Genomic DNA, 10,864 nt, shown 5'->3' with positions numbered 1-10,864 from the left:
ATATTCATAATAACTAATAAATGATTATCCTCCATTTTCATAGATCTTTAGGAAATAGACTAAAAGTCTAAACCACCATCATGGATCAAACTAGTGCTTTGCATGTTATGATGAACAAATTCAAAATTAACACTAACACCCCTTATAAGGATAACTAGGGAGAATTCGTAAACTAATGAAATGAGAGAGGAATGAGGGTAAATCTAATGGGAGCATAACCCCATGTCAAAATGAACCAAAAAAGGTAACATAAATAATTTTGTGACAAGAAAGTTGAGGATATCTATCAAATGGTAACTACCATAGTTCTAGATGAAAGAACTCGTCTTAAACCAAAATGAAGATTAGGATCAATTTGTATGAGTTCCCCCAATGACACTACTTGAGAATACTAAGAAGGTGACAAACAAAAGAAAAACATCTTTAAACTAAAGATGTAGAAGACAATAATCTACATAAGCCCTCTTAAACAATGAATAGATGGAAAATAAAATCAAAACATCTACTAGTCAAGGATGCAAATACGCATGAATATGTACTCAACTATACAAGAAAAAATTTCTAGTTGAAAATACAAGCGCCAATTGCATATAAAACAGATCAACTGTAAAACCAAGGAAGCATCAACATGAACAATAGAAACAACTCCATAATGTTGAAGAAAAGGGCATGACATGCCTATTGACATGGTGTCACTAAAAATGAAATAAAAGCAAGGTATTTGTGAAGAGAGCATGACCTTGGCATGTATATGATGCAAAATTTGATTCAATCTCTACTGTCATGATTGGTCCATACAAGCTTCTATTTATGGCTTGAAGAAAAATCTTTAGCTTCCATTTGTATGGAATGAGAATGATAGAACCTGAAAATTTGATTCTTTTGACAGATTTGATCTTCAATACTTGAAAAAAAAAGATTCATTTATTTTCCTAGCACTTTCTTTGATATTGTGTAAAATTTTGCAACTATAACTAAACAAGAGGTCTAGCTAGGAAATGGCAAAAAAAAAAAAAAAAAAACACATATCTTCAAAAAATAAAATAGAATAGTTTGATGGAAAAATAAGCTCATTCGATTAAAACATGCATAATAATGCACAACTTATACAATGCTAGAAACCACCACTTACAAGAAAAATTATAGTGAATTTAACACACAGCTGACACTGATACCGGTAAAATTATCAGTTCACAAGAGATCCTTTACTCGTGAGCAGTTGACTATGAAATACATCTAACAATGATCCTTGGTTAGGCATATGCAAAAGAATTAACAAACATTATCCTCCATTTCCATAGAAACTGAGGAAATAAACATAAAGCATAACCACAAATCATGGATCATAATAAAGCTTTGCATATTATGATGAACAGACTAAAAATTAACAGTAACATTGCCCATCTCTAAAATGCACATTTGGATTGAGGCCATGAATGCCCAATAGTGGTATGTCTAGCAGATGAGTTGTTCCCCTCTTCTTAGGTGATTTGAATTCATTGAACAAGATATTATGGCTTTTAGCAATGATATCATGGAAAACTTACACAACTTACTTCACTGATACAGCCCGAAACCATGGTTTACTACTGTATTTCCTCCATCAACCACAAGGTTATGCCTACTTACAAACTTGGATTCCTCACTGGCCAGATACAAAGCAGCCTCTGCAATATCTTGTGCCCTGAGTGTATGATTCTTCAAATTGGCCATCTTGTTACATAATGCCTCCCAATTGGTTGTTTTCTCTTCCAGACTCATAGAAGAATCTCCGAGTAATTTTAATACAAAATCAGTGGCTAGGCCAGCAGGGGAAACACAATTCACTCTGATACCATATTTTCCCATGTCGGCGGCACCTTGTTTAGTGAGTCCAATGACTGCATGCTTAGAAGCCGTGTATGCATATGGACCCAATCCACCTTGTATTCCCATAATACTGGCTGTAGAAATTATGCACCCAGTTTTGTGTGGAACCATAACACGGCTTGCATGTTTGATTCCATGCATTACTCCTTTTATGTTTACATTCATCACGTGTTGAAACTCTTCCATGTCACACTCTATCGCCCTTCTACTTTTCCTTTCAGTGGTTGCTGCATTATTATACATAATGTCCAATCTACCATGTTTTTCCATGGCCAAATCCACAGCTGCACTCACATCTTCTTCTTTGCTCACATCACAATGGGCGTATGTGACATTTGAGGAAAATGTCTGACCAACCTTTTTAATAATGTCAGCCACAATAACTTTGGCACCATGTTTTGTAAAGAGCCCAACTGTAGCTTCTCCTATTCCTGATGCCCCACCTGTGATTATTGCAACCTTTCCTTCTAATCTGCATATAATCAATTAACCATCAACACAACTGAAAAATAACAATGATATGGACTGTGTTAACTAAAATATAGATCAATGAGTTTTACTGAAAAACTACAAAGTTAAATTCTGATAGCAATATCACAATGAAATTTAAGGTATGAAACATGAAAGATGTAGATTCTGAAATAGAGGAAACAGGATAAACATCAGAATATAAAAATAACACAATTTTTACACACTAAAAAATGAGTCTTTTATTCATTTCTTTCAATAGTCTTTTATTCATTTCTTTGAATACATATTGCCTCTGTTATGAGGGCTTACACAATGGCCAGTGGCTAACTAGCTGACTGGATTACTTATGTTCAACTTTTTTAATTTCATAAAAGAGGGGAAAAGCATGGTAATGTAGTTTTTAAATTAATTATAAAATTATTAAAAGGTGAATCCCATCGACTGGGTAGATGCTGCCTACACAATGCAGGCTGTTACACTTCTATTCTGCAGCTTGGAATCAATAACCTGACATCACTATACAGAGATGATGTCTCCTAAAAATAGTTGATTCTAATTGTTTCCACTTTTATGCATTGAACATGCATAGTTTAATGCATCTCCTAATCTCGCAAACAATAATTAAAATTTATAAATTATGCATAGCATAACAAATAAATGCCTAGGACTTAATAAGTATTATCTCTCCAAAGCATTGTACGAAAACTATGCATGGCACTGCATGTGCAACAACATGTGCATGGAAATCAATTTAGTTCATGCAGCAGTGATCTAGCAGATTAACTCGACGGTAGAACCGGGAGTGGAGCAGCAGTCCCTACAAAAGGTTCATAAATCTGAGATATAAAATATAAAAGGTTCATAGATAATTGTGTTCTATTTATTCTCACGAGAAATAGGTTTGTGTGGATCACGTGGCTCAATAAGTTTGACTCAAAATGCCACACAATTGAATTCTTATAGTAGTATCACAATTTAACTTGTCAAAAATATGTCAGACTTATCAATTAATGGACTTCACAGGGACTTTCTCATGAATAACTTATAAGATATGAACTGCCCTAACCAATATAAAACATGAAATCTAAAGTATGCAATATGAAAGGTAAGTAGATAGTTGTGTTTTATTTATTCTTCTAAGAGATGAGTTTGTGTGGATCACTGGTCATGAAACATTGGTCGATAAGTTTGACTCAAAATACTACATAGTTGAATCTTAATAGTAATATTACAATTTAAGTTGTTCAAAAATATCTCCTACTCATCAATTGACGAGCTTGACCAACTTTCTAATGAATAGTTCATAAGATAGAATACTTGTTGAAGGTTTTGCAAATGGAATCACATGCAGAGAGTTTAACCATGGAAGAAATTCCAGAGTTGCGGGTTGGAAACATAGTACTAGGATGAGTGACCTCCTAATAAGTTCCCCAATTGTTCTATTCATTCTCATGAAAGATAAATCCACTGAACTACTACTCATGAAACACGAACCAAAAAAATTAATTCAAAATACAACAAAATTGAATCTTAATAACAATACTAAGAATGAACATAAAATGTTTCCAAGACTGATATAAATCCTTTAAAATATAAGTGGAAATCAGCTATCTAACGAAGAAGGAAAAAAAACCTTCTGCTTAGATTAGCTGCTATCGTTTTTGCCATGGTGATTTGTGGTTGCTATCCCTTACGAAATTGCTGGACACAGAAGATTCAGAGGCTGAAATGTGACGTACAACAAGAGAAAACCTCTGTTAATACTTATAGTAAATCGATGAAGTTACCAATTTAAAGGAAGAGATTCCAAGCTCAGCTAAAGACAACGCTTAGTGCGATCTATTATTATTATTATTATTGTGATCTGAAATATTTAATTAGATAAAGGTTTAAGCTTCCTTCCGTTATATAAAGGTGGGGTTCTATGAAGGGACTTCAACTTTTATTTTCAAGAAATAAGAGGTCTCAAGAAGAAAATAAATTGTTAAGGATTATTTAGAATCTCCTTTACAAATATAAGAGCTCCTATATTTTAGGAATTTTAGTACTTTATATTTGAACACAAACAAATTATGGTAGGGCTAGAATCTACCTCACAAGCATAAGAAATTTATTTGTCACTTACTATTCATATAAAGATTAAAACTCTTCCAAAACAATCTCATTGAAATAAAATTTTAGAAAGAAAATCAAATATATATATATTTTTAAAATAAATTTATATCAAATTCATTTTTAATTTATTTTTACTTTTTTCTTTGTCTTTGATATAATTGACAATAGAATATTTTAGAATGTAGAATCTTTTGTATTAGGTAGCTCCAATGTTGTTTATAATTTCTTACCATCAAGATTTCAACTTCAATTTTCATACTTAATTTTATTACAAGCTTCCTTGAATTTCAAAGCTTAATTTTTAAAGCAAAGCTACAGACAAATTTTAGGATCCCCTAGTCTCTCTAGCCAGCCCAACTACCAAGAAAGATTCTTCAATCAAGTCAAAACTTGATGTAGTCTTGCTTCACCCACCATAGCCCTTAAAACACCACAAAGGCTCTTAACCTCAAAATTTTGAACTAACCCTTGTAGAGGTGTGAAGGTATTACCAAATAATTCAACTCAACCATCTAGGGGTGTTAGAAGTCTCACTTGGCTCATTGTCTCATCAGATTTCGTCAATTTTTAACAATAGGCCCAAAAGGCTACTAGCCCCAATTAGGTCTCCTATAGCGAGAAAATAGGGATTTTCTCCCAATCCTTCCAAAGTAACCCTACAAATTTTCTTAGGATTCTTGGATCATCTACCAAACTCTCAAGGATTTTTTGTGTCTTGAGGTCACCACCTTCCGTACAGTACCCTAACTTAGTTTGAGTGAATTTAAGGGTTTTAGGGGTCTAACTGGTTGTTTTGCAAATTTGGAAGTTTGAGACTATCAATTGAATTGGTATGAACACATCCTCTTCACCATACCTTTGCAATACTCCTATCTTCAATTCCCAAGTGTAATCATGGCTGTAGCTATCCACCTCTGTAAGTTATGTTGATTACACCTTGGCCTTCCCTAGCCAGATTCACCACAGGCTCGCCTAAGGCAAAACTTTGAAAATGGCTTCCCCGCATTTGAGGGCCCAAGATTATTTACATAGATAGTAAATGGAGTCTACTCACTATTCCCTTTACATAGATAGTAAATTGACTAACCTTTTCTATACAAGGAATATTCAAAAAGTCTTCAAATCATGTATCCAATGATTGAATTTGGTGTTTGCTTACTTCCAAAAGTGTTGAAATAGTGTTTACTATGTTGAAACCCGTGATTTCTGTCAGAATAACAGAGTGCATAATAGACCAAAATCAAAAAATGGATGAAATGGGCCCCAAGGTTGGGTTTTTACTATTTTTAGGTGATTTGAGATAGTGCATACGCACTATAGCGTGTACACACTATAGTGCGTACACACTATGTGAAATAACATCACTCCCCATCCTCCCTACTCCCCATCCTCCCCACTCTCTATCCTTCCTACTCTCTCTCCCATCCCCTCGCTCTCTCTCTTCCTATTCTCTCTCCCCTCTCCCATCCTTTACTCTCTCTCACTCTCCCTCTCCCACCACCTACTCTCTCTACCTCTCTCACCCTCTCTCCTCTTCCATCCCTGACTCTTTAGATCTCTCACACACACTCTTATCCCCCCTATCTCTCTCCCTCTCCCTCTCCTACTGCCTACTTTCTCTCCCCCATCCCCTACTCTCTCTCTTCTCTCCCATCCCCTACTTTGTCTCTCTTACACACATTCCCATTCCCCCTATCTCTCTCCCTCTCCCTCTCCCTCTCCTACTGCCTACTATCTCTCTCTTTCTCAAGTTCTCTCTCTCCCTCTCTACTCTCTCTCTCTTCCATCTTGTATGAGCTCTACTCTATCTCTCTTACACACACACTCCCATTCTCCCTCTCTCTCTCCCTCTCCCACTCCCTCTCCCACTGCCTACTTCTCTCCCCCATCCCTTGCTCTCTCTCTCCTCTCCCATCCTCTACTCTCTCACACTCACACTCTCTTCCATCCCCTACTCTATCTCTCTCTCACACACACTCCCATCCCCCCTCTCTCCTCTCCCATCCCCTACTCTCTCACACTCACACTCTCTTCCATCCCCTACTCTATCTCTCTCATACACACACTCCCATCCCCCTCTTCTACCATCCCCTACTTTCTCACACTCACACTCTCTTCCATCCCCTACTCCGTCTCTCTCTCACACACACTCCCATCCCCCCTCTCTCTCTCCCTCTCCCACTGCCTACTTTCTCTCCCCCATCCCCTACTCTCTCTCTCTCTCCTCTCCCATCCCCTACTCTCTCACACTCACACTCTCTCCCATCCCCTACTCTCTCTCTCTCTCTCTCTCACACACACTCCCATCCCCCCTCTCTCTTTCCCTCTCCCACTGCCTACTTTCTCTCCCCCATCATTTTACTTTCTCTCTGCCACCCTCGACTCTCACACTCTCACACTCTCTCCCATCCCCTACTCTCTCTCTTCACAGATACACACACTCTTATCCCCCCACTCTCTCCCTCTCCCTCTTTCGCTCCCTCTCCTCCTACCTACTATCTCTCTCTCTCTCTCAAGTTCTCTTTCCTCCTTTCTACTCTCTCTCTCCCATCCCCTACTATGTCTCTCTTACACACACACTCCCATCCCCCCTCCCTCTTTCCCTCTTCCACTGCCTACTTTCTCTCCCCCATTGTCGTACTCTCTCTCTACCACCCCCTACTCTCACACTCTCTCCCATCCCCTACTCTCTCTCTTTCACAGATACACACACTCTTATCCTCTCACTCTTCTTCTCTCCCATCCCCTACTCTCTACATCTATCACACACACTCCCATTCCCCCCCTCTCTCTCTCTCCCTCTCCCTCTCCCACTCCCTCTCCCACCACCTACTTTCTCTCCCCCATCCCCTACTCTCTCTCTCTCTCTCTCTCCTCTCCCATCCTCTACTCTCTCACACTCTCACACTCTCTCCCATCCCCTACTCTGTCTCTCTTACACACACACACACACTCCCATCCCCCCTCTCTCTTTCCCTCTCCCATAGCCTACTTTCTCTCCTTCATCGTCGTACTCTCTCTGCCACCCCCTACTCTCACACTCTCACACTCTCTCCCATCCCCTACTCTCTCTCTTTCAGAGATACACACACTCTTATCCCCCCACTCTTCTTCTCTCCCATCCCCTACTCTCTACATTTGTCACACGCACTCCCATCCCCCCTATCTCTCTCCCTCTCCCTCTCCCACTCCCTCTCCTACCGCCTACTATCTCTCTCTCTCAAGTTCTCTTTCTTCCTCTCTACTCTCTCTCTCTCTCTCTCTCATCCCTTACTATCACTCTCTCTCCCATCCCCTACTCTCTCTGACGCTCTCCCATCCTGTAACCTCTCTCTCTCTCTCTCTCTCTCTCTCTCTCTCTCTCTCTCTCTCTCTCTCCCATCTTGTACAAGCTCTCTTTGCCACCACCTACTCTCTCTCACACTCTCACACCCTCTCCCATCCCCTACTTTGTCTCTCTTACACGCACACTCCCATCCTCCCTCTCTCTCTCCTCTCCCATTCCCTACTCTCTAGATTTGTCACACACTCCCATCCCCCCTCCCTCTCCCTCTCCCACTCCCTCTTGCACTGCCTACTATCTCTCTCTCAAGTACTCTCTCTCTCTCTACTTTCTCTCTCCCATCCCCTACTCTCACTCTCTCTCTTCCATCCCCTACTCTCTCTCACACTGTGTCCTATCCCCTACTCTCTCTCTCTTGCCCTCATCCCGTACGAGCTCTCTCTACCACCTCCTACTTTCTCTCAAACTCTCACACTCCCTCCCATCTCTTACTCTATCTCTCTTATAAATAAATACACATTCCCATTCCCCCCCCCCCCTCTCTCTCTCTCGTAGTCCCTGTCCCACTACCTACTCTCTCCCGTCCCCTACTCTATCTCTCTTGCATGCTTCCATTCCACCTCTCTCTCCCTCCCACTCCCTCTCCCACTACCTACTATCTCTCTCTCTCTGTCTCTCTCTCTCTCTCTCTCCCATCCCTCTGCCATTGCCTACTCTCTCTATCTCTCTCTCTCTCCCTTCTCTCATTCTCTACTCTCTCTCTCTTTCACACACACACACACACCCATCCCCCCTCTCTCCTCTTCCATCGCCTACTTTTTCTCTCACTCACTCTCCCTCTCCCACTGCCTTCTCTCTCTCTCTCTCTCTCTCCCTCTCTCCCTCCCCCCCCCCCCCCTCTACCCTCTCTTACATTTTCACACTCTCCTAATCTCTCTCTCTCTCTCTTTCTCTCTTACACACATTTCTATCCCCCCTTTCGCTCCTTCTCCCACTCCCTCTCCCATCGCCTACTCTCTCTTCCATCCCCTACTCTCTCTCGAGCTACTTTGTCTTCCCCCTCTCCCATTCCATACTCTCTCTCTTTCACACACATACACTCCCATCCTCCTCTCTCTCACTCTTCCTCTCCCACTCAGTCTCCCATCGCCTACTCTCTCTCTCCCTCATCCCCTACTCTTAATCTCTCTCTCTCACACTTCCTCTCTCTCCCATCTCCTACTTTCAATATCTTTCCCCCATCCTGAACTCTCTCTTTTCCACCCCTATTCTCTCTCACACTTCCTCTCTCTCGCATCTTGTACTCTCTCTACCACCCCTACTCTCTCTCCCATCTCCTACTTTCAATATCTTTCCCCCATCCTGAACTCTCTCTTTTCCACCCCTATTCTCTCTCACACTTCCTCTCTCTGCCACCCCTACTCTCTCTCCCATCCTATACTCTCTTTGCCACCCCTACTCTTTCTCACTTTCTCTCTCCCCTCTCCCATCCCCTACTTTCTCTCTATCTCTCTCTCACACACACACATGGCCATTACCTTATCCACCCCCCCCCCCCCCACCTAGTTCTCTTATGCAATTTAGGTCTTAATAGTGCGTGCACACTATAGCACGCACGTGCTACTAAGAAATCATGTTTTAGATAGTGTGTGCGCACTATAGGGCGCACGCGCTATTGAAAGCTTATTGAAACCCAAGCCTAAGGCTTGGTTTTTCTTGGAGATCCAACCCAAAGGTTTGGAGTTTATGAACAGGTCTGAGATGTGTTTTCCAAAAAACATGCCAAAAATGATTATTTTTTCTTGTGTGCTCCCCTTCAAGATTCCTCATGGTTGGGTATTGATAAGATCAGGTTACATAGAATTATAGGTCTCTGTGTTAGCTATCTAACCAGATAATTTATTTTTAATTTGAACTATTTCAAACCTTTCATCTATAATTTCTTTTGAATGTATGTTCATTTTTTGTCAAAACCACCATGTACTAATTGGGCTATAGATTTTAGCCCGTTCATCAAATTTTGCAACAAATTAGTTTTTTAGAAATTAGACTCCATTCTACACACTTTGAAAAAAAAAAGTTTTGATTTTAGATTAGTTTTCAATTATTTCTAGGGGGAGCACACAGATATTTCATGTTTTTGGGATGTGTCTAGTTAAAAAATTCATTAAAAAAAAGTACACATTATAAAATTACCCAAAAAATTTGGGATAAACTACATAGTGTTAAGTAACTTTTGACCAGAGCAATTAAAGAATTTCAAAAAAAAAGTTAAAATTTTAGGGGGGGCCACACTTTGTACTATGTTATATTTTTTTCGAATAAACAGTACCACTTTTTGTGGCCCCCTTTTTTGAGGACCTAAAACTAAACCATTTTGAAAAAAATTTAGTAGTTTAGAAACTAGATTCAAAGGACTACGACTTTTTTTTTTTTCATATCTTAAAATTTTGAGCATAACTATCTTCAAATTCTTGTTGAAGTTCAAAATTTGTAGATTTCAGAAAAAAGGTGTCCACTTATACCCCCCTTTTGGCACCACAACTTTGTGCACTTACCCCATGGCAAGGACATCATCAGAAATCATACCCAAAAAAGGCTTTTGCAAAGCTAATGTATTGCATTTCAAGCGAATTGGCATATCCATGACTAAGATTCAAGAAACTTTGCAAACTGAATTAATATTCAAGAATTTGACAAATGATAATGAAAGAGGAATTGAAGAGGCTATTTAATGACAATTGCATCAAATTTTTTGGCATTGCAATCTTTCATATCTTATTTTTTTGAATTCCTATTAATTTTCAAGTGTGCAAAATGTACTCACATTAATGTCGGACAGTCAAAAGTGCTTGCCAAGGTGGTTGTAAATGGAATGTAATAATTGTAATTGTTAGTACCACATTTATGATTTTAATCTTGATGTGATGTTCACTATATTGAGTACATTTTAGTTAATGGTTTCCATGCAAAACTTTCCACGTGTCTCCATTCCAGATAATTTCATGCAACTCTAGGTCTTTTCAAGTGATTGGCCCCAAAATGCATCTTTTGTCATTGATCTCTACTTAATGAACGGTCGATAAAAATATTGTATTAACAATATGAAAGTGACAATAGTTGACT

General features: G+C 39.5%; 1 protein-coding gene across 1 annotated transcript; it reads right to left on the bottom strand.

Annotated features, from left to right (window-relative positions):
• Positions 1-1,339: 1,339 nt before the first annotated feature.
• Positions 1,340-4,064, bottom strand: LOC149575650 (short-chain dehydrogenase reductase 2a-like). Its single transcript, XM_089812246.1, has 2 exons — positions 3,974-4,064; positions 1,340-2,341 (listed from the first exon to the last, which is right to left on the bottom strand). Exons 1-2 carry the CDS (start codon positions 4,006-4,008, stop codon positions 1,558-1,560), a joined length of 819 nt encoding a protein of 272 aa, XP_089668372.1. The 5' UTR covers positions 4,009-4,064; the 3' UTR covers positions 1,340-1,557.
• Between the last annotated feature and the right edge of the window lie 6,800 nt (positions 4,065-10,864).

Source organism: Cupressus sempervirens, chromosome 2 (genome assembly GCF_028749045.1).
Source record: "Cupressus sempervirens isolate cs-2001-9-10 chromosome 2, ASM2874904v1, whole genome shotgun sequence".
Taxonomy (NCBI): Eukaryota; Viridiplantae; Streptophyta; class Pinopsida; order Cupressales; family Cupressaceae; genus Cupressus; species Cupressus sempervirens.
The sequence above is the reverse complement of the archived record's forward strand: the minus strand, read 5'-3'. Positions and strand labels throughout refer to the sequence as shown.

Bases quoted from the DNA above. Each gene is read 5' to 3' on its own strand.
- LOC149575650 (XM_089812246.1), bottom strand. From the start codon at position 4,008: ATGGCAAAAACGATAGCAGCTAATCTAAGCAGAAG. The intron at 2,342-3,973 runs GTTTTTTTTCCT...GATTATATGCAG, and splicing joins GCAGCTAATCTAAGCAGAAG to ATTAGAAGGAAAGGTTGCAA.